At 41.9% G+C, this 13,852-nt stretch overlaps 1 protein-coding gene across 3 annotated transcripts; it reads left to right on the top strand.

Annotated features, from left to right (window-relative positions):
- The first annotated feature begins 2,023 nt into the window (after positions 1 to 2,023).
- On the top strand, positions 2,024 to 10,158 carry Gar1 (GAR1 ribonucleoprotein). 3 transcript variants are annotated; one of them, XM_013023845.1, is made up of 7 exons: positions 2,024 to 2,299; positions 2,596 to 2,817; positions 4,445 to 4,599; positions 5,040 to 5,099; positions 7,597 to 7,738; positions 9,442 to 9,507; positions 9,856 to 10,158. In XM_013023845.1, exons 2-7 carry the CDS (start codon positions 2,601 to 2,603, stop codon positions 9,867 to 9,869), a joined length of 654 nt encoding a protein of 217 aa, XP_012879299.1. In that variant the 5' UTR covers positions 2,024 to 2,299; positions 2,596 to 2,600; the 3' UTR covers positions 9,870 to 10,158. The 3 variants fall into 3 exon arrangements, with proteins under 3 accessions (XP_012879299.1, XP_012879297.1, XP_012879298.1); XM_013023843.1 differs by lacking the exon at positions 7,597 to 7,738 and having other exon boundaries at positions 2,027 to 2,299; XM_013023844.1 differs by lacking the exons at positions 2,024 to 2,299; positions 7,597 to 7,738 and adding an exon at positions 2,352 to 2,393.
- Positions 10,159 to 13,852: the final 3,694 nt, after the last annotated feature.

Below are 13,852 nucleotides of genomic sequence, written 5' to 3'. Positions count from 1 at the left end.
TTGTAAGATGAATTATAGGAGTTAATTCCCAGAAAACAGTAGGTCCAGACTTTGTAAAATGCTTTAAAGGATGGTTGCAGAAGCAGCCTACTTGACAGATATTGTTTTATCACATGAACTAGTCAAACAAGTACTTTCAAGGACCTAGAGAAAATATTTGCACTCAGCAATATTTCTGGGTTTAAGTGGAAATTGAATATTTGGAAAAAGTCATACTGCAAAAAATATTTGTTTCAAAATGTTTCCACTTCAGCTTGGAGTTGAGAATGAGGAAGTCTTAAGTCTTCCTGGAAACTATTTGGGAGAATTAAAGAACAAATTAAATCGTATTTTTGTTCACCTTGACACATGTGTATGAATTAATGAAGGCCCCTTCCCTGACTCTTCTCAGCCTGAACACCTGTGAGAGAAGGTGAACTTTGTGTAAGCAGAAAGTAAACATACTGGTTGCTCTTTTACAAGTTCTGTATTTCTGTGAAAGAAAAGCATTCTGTCCTTCCCAGAAAAGAGAAACAGCCAGGTACCAGTGTCTCACACCTATAATCCTAGTTGCTTAGGAGGCTGAGGTCTGAGGATCATGATTCAATACCAGCCAGGGCAGCAATGTCTGTGAGACTCCATCTCCATCCGATGAACCAGCAAAAAGTTGGGCTGGAGGCATGGCTCAAATGGTCAAGCACCAGCCATGACTGAAAAAGCCAAGCTCACTAGAGGCCCTGAGTTCAAGTCCCAGCATTGACAAAAAATAATTTGCCAAATTCCATGTATATAGGGAACTGTTAGGTGCTCCTTCAGGAAGCTTAGATTTTAGATGATTTAAAGGAATTCCAAGTATTTCCATAAAAAAATTTACAAAGGTCTTTCAAACCCCATGTGAAGTGAGTATCAATGTCAAAGAAGTGGAAGTAGACTATATCGAATATAAAGGCAAGGTCCTAGAGGAATTGAGTATAAAAGACACCAACCATATAATAAATGGAGGTCACTACTTTTATTATGAAAGAGGTTTTAGTGAAGGTTGAATGGGAAGAGTTGTCATATATCAAAGGTTCAAGGCCAGGCCGGGAAGCTTCTAGAACAGGCTGGCTCACAGAACTACCAAGGCTCAAAACATTATTTGAGAGGCTGGGAAGGTGGCTCGGTGGTAGAGCACTTGCTTTACGTGCATGAGGTCCTGGGTTCGATTGCTCAGCACCACCTAAACAGAAAAGGCCGAAAGTGGCGCTGTGGCTCAAGAGGTAAGAGAGTTAGCCTTGTGCTCAAGAGCTGACGGACAGCGCCCAGGCCCAGAGTTCAGGCCCCAAGACCGACAAAAAAAAAAAAAAGTTATTTGATGAGTGAATAAACTGGTAGAAAACATTCGATGACAGTTTGGTTTCCACCAGACAATAGTTTCCTTAAACGCGTGCACATACACGGCTTTTGTTGCTTTAATGACTAAAAGCATGAGGCCGCGATAGGAGGCTCGTGGTTCGAAGTCTGTGCGATACCTACCTCCAATTAACCACCAAGAAGTCGGGAGTGGAGCTGTGGCTCGAGTGACAGAGCGCTCGGCCTGAACCAAAGTATTCAGGGACAGCCCTGAATTCAAACCCCGAGGCTGGCGCAAAAACGAAATAAAACCAGCGAAACCACGGCCACAGGGCAGCACGCAAAAGGACATCATTAACCAAAGACAATCAGGAAGAGACAGGGCGGTGGCCGGGCCGCAGAGGAGCCCCCCCCCCCCCCGACGGGCCGGACCCACCTGTGGGCAGAGCGCAGCTCCGACCGCCCCGGCTGCGCCCCCGCCGTGGCAGCGGGCAACGAGCAAGGCTGGGGGGACCGTGTGGCCGGCTGAGCAGCAAGGGGGTCCCCCGGCCGCAGGCCACCGAGCCCAGCTTGATACCAACACCAGCCCCCGCTCCGCCTCCGGCAACAGCCATCTCCACCCGGCGCCAACGCCGCGGCACTTCCGGGAGCGCCTCGGCGCGAAGGGACGCGGACCTTTGACGTCACTTCCGCCGCCCTCAGGAGGGAAGTGGTCTTCGCTCTCGTAGCGACGGGAGTTAGCTGTCGCTGCCTTTCCCGGCGTTATACGGGCTCTGTTTGGCATTTAGGACCGCCGGTCTTCCTGGGGGGGGGCAGGCTTTGTTTAATTTCATTTCGTTTTGGAACTATAGTTCTTTGAGTTTCTGGTCGTGTTCTTTTTTTGTTTTTTAAACTACCGGTACGGTGGCCGAGGAGGTCCCGGCGGGCCGGAAGTGCCCGGCGGGTGGGTGTGCGCTCTGAGCCCGAGTCCGGGCCGCACGTGGCGCCGGTGAGTGTTGGCGGGAGCCGCGGCGTGGGGGGTGCTGGGGGGGTGGGGAAGGGGATGGAGCGTTTGAGTACGTAGCTGTCTGCCGCGGGGAGAAGTACGGACGCGGGGCGGCGGGGCTGGCGCGGAGCCGGTCGGCGCCCGCCCTGGGCCCGGGGCAGGCCGCCCGCTTCTCGTGGGCTTTGGCATGGAGGTGGCGCGGTGACAGCGTTGCGATTGGTGTTGGGAGCGAAGCTCCGGTGTGCCCTGAGAGACCACAGTCACCGGCAGGAGCGGACTGTTGCGTTTTGCGTTGGCAGGAGCGATGTCTTTCCGAGGAGGCGGTCGTGGAGGCTTTAATCGGGGCGGCGGAGGTGGCGGCTTCCACCGGGGCGGCGGTAGCAACAACCACTTCCGAGGTGGAGGCGGCGGCGGCAGTTACAGAGGCGGCGGCGGCGGCGGCCGAGGAGGATTCGGCCGGGGTGGCGGCCGCGGAGGCTTTAACAAAGGCCAAGATCAAGGACCTCCGGATCACGTAGTCCGTACGTCGGCTTCCAGGCTTAGCCTAGGGGTCTGTGCTACTGGCGAGTTTGCTGTTTACTAGCCAGTGGGTGTTGGGGGCTGAAGGTTGGATCCTGTAGCTCTCCCATGGTGGTGGCAGTTTGGTCGGGGAAACAAAGTCTGTGTGGACTGTGCTGTAAACTGACTTGCAGTTCTTACTCCAGAGTACGTGGATGTAGTGAAGAAAGCTGAAGGATACCGAAAATGCAATGATGTAGGTGGAACTTGAGCTTAGGAGGAAAGGATGAAATTAGGCAATATCGCATGCTGCATTGGAGGTTGTGTTAGAAGGCGCTGCTCTTTTTAACAGATGAGTGATAAGTGATCACATAATGGTACAGTTTAAGTGCAAACTAGTTTTTCAGACTCCATAGTCTGTGCTTCAGTTACTAAGAAGTAAGTTGTGAGAAATAAAAATTGCTCAGGAAGTAACCTACAGGAGAGAAAAGAAAAGTAAGAAACAGACCTCATTAAAGGAAGTCGTGGAAAGAAAGACATCTTGGGTAGTAGCAACCTTTTTTTTTGTTTGTTTGTTTGTTGTGGGGCTTGAACTCTGGGCCTGGGCACTGTCCCTCAGCTCTTCAGCTCAAGACTAGTGCTCTACCACTTGAGCCACAGCGCCGCTTCCGGTTTTCTGGTGGTTTATTGGAGATAGGAGTCTCACCGACTTTCCTGCTCGGGCTGGCTTTGAACCGTGATCTTCAGATCTCAAGCTCCTGAGTAGCTAGGATTACAGGTGTGAGCCACGGGCGCCCAGCTAGTAGCAACTTTTTCTAAAGGGGAAAGAAGAAGACTGGACATGTGACTCAAGTGGTAGTGTTCCTGCCTACTAAGTGCCAGGTCCTGAGTTCAAATCCCAGTACTACCATAAATAAGTACAAAAAAGGAAGGGGAGGGCAGGGACAGTATTTAAGAGTGTGTGGGTCTGTATGATCGTGGTTTGAAGGAAGCAATAGCTCAAATCAAAGGTCTTACCCTACAAACTGTTGTAACAATCTGTATAGAAGACATTGAGAGCATGATTTAATATGTTGACACCTCCCCCCCCCCCAAAAAAAAGGATTAGGTGAAAGATTTCAAGGGAAAGAAAATAAGGAGAACTTAGTTAATAGTGGGATAAAAGCTTGGCTCGTAGGGATTAGGGAGTTACTTTTGTGATGTTTTAGTTGGGAGTAATAGAAACGAAGGTACTTATTTTGGAGTTGTAGACTTTCCTAACTAAGAATCATTGACAAAGCGTGGGAAAAATAGACAAGAGCAAAGAATGAGTCCCGTTTAGGAGTTGAAGAAAGGAGAATCAAGTATGGTGTTCAGTGAAGTTGTAGTAGCTATAATAAGGTAACTGTCATAGGTTGAATGGTCTCTGTGCCACACACAGTTCAAAGGACTCGACATTCATTTACTTCATCAGGTATACATGTGACTGACAGTGTTATTAGTCCTATATTTAAAAGAATGCTATAGCTAATGTGTTGTTAATACTTGCTCATCTACTTTAGAGGAGAACAGATAGGATGAAATTCCAGGTGGAAGATGGAATCTTAAGAAGAGGTCAATATTACTTGAAAAAATGTTTTATATTTTTAATATTTTCTTATCCCATTTCAGTATTAGGAGAATTCCTGCATCCCTGTGAAGATGACATAGTTTGTAAATGTACCACAGAAGAAAATAAGGTTCCTTATTTCAATGCCCCTGTTTATTTAGAAAACAAAGAACAAATTGGAAAGGTGGATGAAATATTTGGACAACTTAGAGATTTTGTATCCTTACTAATTGCGTGATCTAGTACATTGAGAATCTACTATTTTCTTAAGATTAAACACAAATTAAATTTATTGCCTAAAATAACAATGCTACAGAATTAGATAATGAAAAGAATCAGGAGGAGAGAATGTATTCATGTATGGAAATGACAAACCCTAGAGAGAGTATTTTTCAAAAGTTCTATAAACTTTCCCATTTGGGAAAGTAGGACACAGGGATTTTTTTTGGGGGGGTGCTTTGGATGTGATGGTGCCACTATAATAGTATGGTAGAATTGGAAAGTTTTTTTGTATTTTTAAAGAAAGTTTTCTTTCCTCTTGGAAACTCATTTCTTTCCTATGTGTCTATACATTCTAATTTTGTTTTTTAAATTATACATGAATTCAGAAGACTTAATATCTTTCATCTTAAGTTTGTTCCTTAATAAAACTAACAGTATTTTTCAGTTAAATTGTCAGAAAACATGAAGGCAGGTTCCTTTAAAAAGCTACAGAAGGTGAGTTAAGCTTATAAAATTTGAATCCTTGTTTTGATTTTTTTATTACTGGTACTGGAGTTTGAATTCAGGTCCTTGTGGTTGCTCTGCTGGCACTTTACCATTGCAGTTGTGGCTTTTTACCACTGGTTTTTTGCTGTTGTTTGAAAGTGGAGACTAGCAAACTTCACTGCTTTGTCTGGTTTTATAACATCGTCCTCCAGCTTGCAGCCTCCTGAGTCACTAGGATTACAGGTGCAAGCCACGGAATGCCTTACAAGAGATAGTGCTACTTGGGTCACTTTATACTCCCCTGGTGTATCACTACTGAAGCTCTTACACTGATGTGTTCTGTACTTTAAAACATTGACATTAATCTTTAAGAGCAATTGATATAGCTTTCCTTACTCATATTAGCAACGTTTGACTATGCTTTTTAATTTATTTAAAATTCCTGTCAAAGCCTATAGAAGCAAAACCTTCTAAGCAAAATGTTGAATTATAAATCATATTTGGGAATGTTAGCTCAGTGGTAAAACACTTGCTTAGTGTGTATAAGGCACCAATTTGCTCTGTTTTCCTCTCTGCGCCACAAAACCCCATATTTGGAGGAGGTAGATATTAAAGGATTACACAAGTACTGCAGTGACATGATGTGTGCTGTGGAGAATACAAGCTACTGTGAGAACCTTCACAGTGGGACCATGTTAGTTTACAGTAGGCTTCCTTAAGGAAGTTATCTTAAAGCTGAGACCTGAAAGTCAACTAGGAAAGTCTTCTCGTTCTTTTTTTTTTGTCGGTCATGGGGTTTGAACTCCAGGCCCAGGTGATGTCCCTGAGCTCTTCATCTCAAGGCAAAGCACTCTACCACTTAAGCCACAGTGCCACTTCTGGCTTTTTCTGCCAATGTAGTGCTGAGGAATCGAACCCAGGGCCTCATGCATGTGAGGCAAGCACTCTACCACTGAGTCACTTCCCCAGCCCCAACTAGTAAAGTCTTTTAGTATATTATAGTTAGGGGTGAGGAAGGAAGAGCTTTTATAGTGAATGTCCTCTTACATTGATTCTATTACTAGAAATGTGACCTAGTTGCTCTGAAATAGGGCTCAAGATTCAGTTTTAAAAAGCAAAAGCTCCTGAATAATTTTGATGTAGTTGGACAAGCACTTGGGAACCCACTCAGCTCTTCACAGGAAAAGTGTGTTCTGATTACAGAAAACTGGGCAAAATCTCTGAGACAATGAACAACTTAAAAAGGCAGAAGTATGCTGGGTACTGGTGGTTCATGTCTAATCCTAGTTAGTCAGGAGGCTGAGATCTGACGGATGCTGTTCAAAGTTAGCCCAGGCAGGAAAGTTTGTGAGACTCTTATCTCCAGTTAACCATCAGAAAACTGGGAAGTGGGACTGTGGCTCAAAGTGGTAGAGCGCTAGCAAAAGAGCTTAAGGACTGTACCCAGGCCCTAAGTTCAAGCCCCAACAACAACAACAAAAAGTAAAATCCATAATAGAAGGGAGTATCTGTACAGAGAGCACTCAGCTGTGGCACAGTGCTAGAAGGGACTCACTGGATTTACCAACAAAATAGAGGTTAAAGACTTTAAGAACTAGTGGCCAATGGAGTGGTGGCCCATTTCTGACTATAGAGTCAGAAATGAAATTTTAGGCATTTCTGTTGTGAAAACTTTAATGAGACAAGCCTGGGGCTGAAGAGCCTACAGATAAACAGTGTTGAGAATAGATCACCTGGTGACCAGAAGATAAAGTACTCCTTAGAGGAAGTGGCGCTGTAGCTCAAGTGGTAGAGTGCTCGCCTTGAGCTGAAGAGCTGGCCCAGAGTTCAAGCCCCATGACCAACCAAAAAAAAAAAAAGTGCTCCTTAGAGCCACCTGAGTTGATTTGCATCCCAGACTTTTCTCACACTACTGTTTACTTGAGGATCTGTTATTTAATGTTTTTTTTTTTTAATTTTTTTTTTGGGTCCAGTCGTGGGGCCTGAACTCTGGGCCTGGGCACTGTCCCTCAGCTCTTCAGCTCAAGGCTAGTGCTCTACCACTTGAGCCACAGCGCCACTTCTGGCTTTTTTTCTTTTTGCTTATGTGGTGCTGGGGAATTGAACCCAGGGCCTCATGCATGCAAGGCAAGCGCTCTACCACTGAGCCACCTTCCCAGCCCGGTTTTTTTTTCTTTTAAGTCATGTCTAATGAATTGGGCATGTATTCCAGTTTCCAATTCATTGCTGTGTTTAAGTTCAGCCCTGCCTAATCCAGCCTGGATTATTAAAGTGTGAAGACCAGTGCTGATAGTAACATCATTTTGCTAACCTTACACAAAACGTATGGTGATGGGTATTTTGCTCTCTACATTTTATAGGTAAGAAAACCAGGTAGTATAAAATAAGTCCTTGCCCATAGCTACACACACTAAGTGGTCTGGGTGGCTTTAAACACAGGCAGTTTTGATTGTATTCTGCTATTCCCAAGTAAGTCATCGCCTAATTGCTTCTGTTAAACTTTCAGTTTTACATAGACCCATACAAGCTCTTGCCACTGCAGAGGTTTTTACCTCGGCCTCCAGGTGAAAAAGGACCTCCGAGAGGCGGCGGCAGGGGAGGTAGGGGAGGAGGAAGAGGTGGAGGAGGCAGAGGCGGTGGCCGAGGTGGTAAGTTTTGGGGGGAAATTTTCTAATGAGATTTCATAGACACACTTAATTCATATCATATAATTCTACTTTGTAGGCAAACTTCTCAATATTTATTTCAGTAAACCTTTCAAATATTGACAGATTATATATAATGCTTTTTTAACACCTTTAAAAAACTTAAGTGTACTTTGAGGTATTTTAATTTGAAGGGATGTCTTAGGGATTCTAATAAATTAATCATTTATTGCTTAATGAGAGAGATGCAGTCTGGAGATGAACTATCAGGTAATTTCATTGTTGTGTAACGGTCATAAAGGGAAATTGTACAAATCTACATGGTATGGGTTATTCACTCAGTGTGGCCTCTTGATGCAGTTGAGAGACAGTAAATATGAGATCTTTGTTATACCATGTGGCATACTGTTTTACAGCGAACTTTCTATAAAGCAAAAGGAATACACTATAATACCAATACAACATAGAGGAAACACAAGCCAGTAGCTCTGGGTATTGTCCCAGAGCTTTGGTGCTCAAGGCTAGCACTCTACTACTTGAGCCACAACTCCATTTCCCGGAGGATGATTAATTTGAGTCTCACAGACTTTTCTGCCCAGGCTGGCTTTGAACCTCCATCCTCAGGTTTCAGCTTCCTAAACAGCTAGCGTTACAGGTATGAGCCACTGGTGCATTTTGTCTTTTTTTAGCATTTTGTACACAAATGTTTATTTCTCAATTAAACATTCCCTTTAAACACAAGGAATGAATTCTAAATCTTCATAAAGATGAAATAAAAATGAAATCCCTCCAGTATAGCGTGTGTAATCACTGAGTTCTTGGTCACTACTGTTTACTGTTTTAACATCAAAAACAAAGACAGGTTATTTAAAAATAATGCTACTGGATTTCTAGTTCTTCCTCTATGACCAGCTCTATACTGATCTGTAATGTTTAAAAGTTTACATCACCAAATTGAAGCAAGGTTAAGGTGTGAAACAGTTGTGTATTAGACACAAAGTTACAAGATATAGTCAAGTTCATAAAGAATATAGGTGTTCTTATCATCATTGTAGATTCTTGGGTAATGTGCTGTGAGAGAGTCCTGTGAACCAACGTAGATGGAGTTGTAAATTTTCCAATACATATCTCTGACTTTCCGAGCTGGATGAAACAGACCCTGTAGACAATACTGTAACATTCTACATGGTCCAATAGCAACTCTCAGGCCCTCCAGGGCTCCCATAACTGTCTGGATTACATGGGGAGATGTCTCAAACAGATTGGGCCATACTTAGTTCAACAAGTGATTCAGAGAATCTTCACAACCAAACCCATAAACCCCAAGTGACATGTGTTGTACCACTGCACTTGCTGTTTGCATTTTATTTTTTTTTTTTGGATCCAGTCGTGGGCCTGACCTCTGGGCCTGGGCGCTGTCCCTCAGCTCTTCAGCTCAAGGCTAGTGCTCTACCACTTGAGCCACAGTGCCACTTCCAGCTTTTTATTTTTTCTGCTTATGTGGTGCTGAGGAATCGAACTCAGGGCCTCATGCATGCAAGGCAAGCACTCTACCACTGAGCTACCTTCCCAGCCCTGCATTTTATCTTTTAAAAAATGTTTAAAACTAGACAAGAGAGTATACATTCTTTATGACTATAACAACCTGTTGAATTTACTGGAATATGGAAGACCATAGATACTTAGTATTTTATTTTCTGTTCTAGGTGGTTTTAGAGGTGGGAGAGGAGGTGGAGGCTTCAGAGGAGGAAGAGGGGGCGGTGGCTTCCGAGGTGAGTATGAGAATATGGGAAGTAACTGGATATATTTACTGAAAGAAACAGTCAGTTTCTCTATAGGTCTTTATTTTCTTCTCTTAGCACTGATACAGCACATGGATGTTTTTGCTTCACTAATGTCTTTGTTAATCACTCTTCTTTGCATTTCCCTTTTAATTTTTCACCACCTTCAACTTACTTTGCTATTAGTTTAAAAAATAAATATGTAATAGTATTACAGTTAAACTTAGTAAGGTTTTTTTATTGGATATTATAGAAACTACTATTGATTTTAAGTGTGATACTGACTGATAGTTCGGTTTATTAAATATTCCTTAACACTTTGATTTTTCTTTTGACTAGGGAGAGGACATTAGATGTAATCAGACTTGGCCAGTTGAGTTCTGTGATGACGGAGTGACCTGCTTCTACTGTGGATAAGGAACTTGTGTCTTGAGCCATTTGGAGATAGCAGTCTTTGACAGTGGGACTCAGTGCAACATCATATAAAGTCAGATGTATCGGAACCATCGATTAAAAGAGCAGGAACAAGTCTTAACAGTGTGGCACAATGCCTAGCACCCCGTGGGTGCTCAATAAATGGACAGGAATTTTCATTTGAACCATATTTTGAATTTTTAAAATAAACATTTTATTCCTTTTAAATTCTTTAGAGTGTGTTTATTTAAACAAACTAACTTTTGGACATTTGAAGGAATTTAAGCTTAAACCCAGGAGATTATAGAAAGGGAATGTTTATGTACTTAGAATATTCCATGTAACAGGCTAGTAGAGCAATACTTTTGAGATTATAAGTTAGCACCTCTATCAAATATTTACCTTTTTAATTGAGAGAAGACTAGTTCACTTATGTGCATTAGTATATAGAATAAAGCCGTTTTCTAAAGGCAGTTAATAGATTATAGGGCAAGAGGCATGGCTCAAATGTAGTGTTGCTTAGCAAGCATAAGCCCTGTGTTCAAGTCCATACCTTCAATTGAAATATTTTTGTGTGGTTATTAATAATGACGATGACTATAAAATTAGATTCTAATGTGCAATTTAAAATTTGAGTAGCTTGGTTTTAAGTAAGAACTATAATTCCAAAGAAAAATTCTATTTTCATTATTCAGTGATGTTGAAGGCCTTACTGAAGGTTCTTTCCTTTTTTAATAAAATGATTCTATAGAAGTTTAAGGCGTTACCGTATTTATTTAGATCCCTAGCACATGTTTAGACACTGAGATTATTAAAATGAAATTGATTTGGGTCTCCATTACTAGTTTAGTATTAAGAAGTAACCATAATAGCATGTTTGAATACCTCAGTATGGAACCATTTGCCCATTACTATTGACTTGCTTTCTTCCTTGTTACTTCTCAGAAGGAAATATCTATATTTTTGAATTTTCTCACATGAATGATTTTTTATTTTGTTTTATTGTAAGGATGATGAACAGAGGGGTTACAGTTACATAAGGTAATGAGTACATTTCTTTTTGAACATTGTCCCCCCCTCCCTCGGAGTGATTGATTTTTAAATGTTCATATAATTTTGCGTGGGTTCATAATTTGGATTTTAGTTATCCTTTCTTATTAACTGTAGCAGGATTAATAGATACATAGAACATAAATATGAATGTTGAATAAGTACAGGAAGGGGGGATATTGCTTTTACAGCCTCAGAAAGATGGCTGATTCCGAATCCTTGGGGTGAAAGTGTTAGCAGTTTGTAAACAGTCCTAACCATAGAGAAGAATGGTACTGTCAGAGGATAGATAGTAGTTCAACATTACTATTGGTGTTTAGTATTTAAACTAAAATGGAAATAATGGAGGCCACTTTGTTCATTTCCCATATATGTATATATATAATTATTTTTTGGTCAATGACCATCTTTAAACATTTCCATATCTCATTTGACCTTCTATAGTAATATGCAGAATTTGCTTTGGGGTATTTCATGTTTTGAATTAAGTGGGCATATTTATGAGCCTAACATTGAGTTTGGTAGTATAATAATCAGTAAATTCTGTTGTAAAAAATACTTTGATGATCACATTTTATATCTTTTGGTTGCTAGCTAACTGAATAGCACTCTTGATTGCTTTCATGCCAAAAATGTCCTTGTTAGGGCAACAAAAATTTAGCATGCATACTTCCTGGTGCTTTAAACTTTGTGAAGAAGTATGAGGAAGGTTGCTATTTGACTGACTGAGGAAAGAGATGAAATTTTTAAGTGTTGTGGGTTATATAAACACAATACACTTACATTCGCATACCTAAGCTTCCTCCCAATACAGCTTTTCTGTATTACTCATGCAGGAAACATAATTACTTGGAATTACCTACTGTGCTTCTGTCTCTAAAACTCAGCTATAGGAACAAGCTGTCCAGCCTTTCATTTTTGGTGGTACAGGATGGGGGTCATTGAGCTTAAACTTTTTTTGTCCACCATGGAGCTTGAACTCTGGGCCTGGGGGCTACTCTCAGCTCAAGGCTGGCATTCTACCACTGGAGTCACAGCATCACTTCCGGTTTCCTGGTGGTTTATGACTGTCCTGCCCAGGTTGGCTTTGAACCATGATCCTTAGATCCTAGGATTACTGGTGTGAGCCACTGGCACCTGACTTGAGCTTAATTCCATGCTGTACCATTTGAGCCACACATCCAGAGGGTTTTTACCTGACCAGACTGGCCTGTGATTCTATTTCCATTTCCTATGTAGTAGCTGAGGTGACTGGTACTCATCACCAAGCACAGTGTTATTGGTTGAAATTGCTCACTTATTGCCCAGGCTAGACTTGAACCAAGATCCTTCTGATCTCTACCTCCTGAATAGCTTGGAATATAGACAATGCACCTGTGGTGGGTTTTTTTTTTTTTTTTGGTCTGTCATGGGGCTTGAACTCTGGGCCTGAGCATTGTCCCTCAGCTCTTCAGCTCAAGGCTAGTGCTCTACCACTTGAGCTACAGCGCCACCGGTTTCCTGATGGTCTATTGGAGGTAAAAGAGTTTCATGGACTTTCCTTCCCCGGGCTGGCTTTGAACTGCCATCCTCAGATCTCAGCCTCCTCAGTTGCTAGGATTACAGGTGTGAGCCGCCCGGCTTTCAAATCTTAATACATAGAATTACAGGCATGAGCCACTGGCACTCAGCTGCTGAGATGGCATCTCAAGAAACTTTCTGCCCGGGCTGGCCTCAGATCATCTTGCTTTCAGCCTCCTAAACAGGATTGCAGGATTTAACCAGCAACACCCAGCTATAGGTACTCCTAAAAGTTCTATTGAGCCCAACATTGGTGGCTCAAGCCTGTAACCCTAGCTACTCAGGAGGCTGAGATCTGAGGATAGTGGTTCAAAGCCAGCCTGTGCAAGAAAGTCCGTGAAGAGTCTTATCTCCAATAAAACACTGAGAAAACTGGAAAGTGGTGCTGTGGCCCAAGTGGTAGAGCACTAGCCTTGAGCTGAAGAACTCAGGTACAGCGTCCAGGCCCAGTGTTCAAGCTCTACCATCAGCAAAAAAAAAAAAAAATAATAATAATAAGTACTACTTTTATATCTGATGTCTATAAGATTTGAAACTATCAACTATTCCTAAGGAGTTTATATGAGAAGAGATAAATCTTCAGTTATAAAATTAAAGTAAGTAAATGGGCAAATACAGCCCTCTAGTGGTTCTCTTCTATGCTTGCACTGTTACCTTTGGCACATTAAAGAATTTCTTAGGTAGTACTGATTTGTAAGAAATTAAGGAGTGGTATTTATTTGAATAATTTTACATGGTATAAAGAATATTGACAAAAGACATTAGGGCATACCTTCTCATTCTAACAATGCATGTCACATTAGATTGTGATCCATTTTTTTCTGGTTATAACAGCAAAACAGAATAGTAAAATTAACTTGTGCTTTACAGGATTAATGAGCTATTGAATCCAGTTACTTTACTGATATTATTACTGTTACTACACAATATTAATTACTATGCATGTACCAAAATGTAGGATAGATTGTTGAGTATATCATGGTATATCCAAGTGGCAAAATATATAGATATTAGTAAAATTAGGCCTAGGATTATTAGCCTGGGATTTATAGTATGGTATTTAAGGGAAAGCAAGCTATATAATTTATACACACACAATGGTTACATGTAACACAATGATAATACATAATATATTCTCCATTTTGTTTCAAACTAAAAAAGCCGGGGCTGGGAAGGTGGCTCAGTGTTAGAGTGCTTGCCTTGCATGCACTGGGCCCTGGGTTCGATTCCTCAGCACCACATAAGCAAAAAGAAAAAAGCCGGAAGTGGTGCTGTGGCTCAAGTGGTAGAGTGCTAGCCTTGAGCTGAAGAG

The sequence above is a fragment of the Dipodomys ordii genome, unplaced genomic scaffold (assembly GCF_000151885.1).
Source record: "Dipodomys ordii isolate 6190 unplaced genomic scaffold, Dord_2.0 Scaffold70, whole genome shotgun sequence".
NCBI lineage: Eukaryota > Metazoa > Chordata > Mammalia > Rodentia > Heteromyidae > Dipodomys > Dipodomys ordii.
The sequence above is the reverse complement of the archived record's forward strand: the minus strand, read 5'-3'. Positions and strand labels throughout refer to the sequence as shown.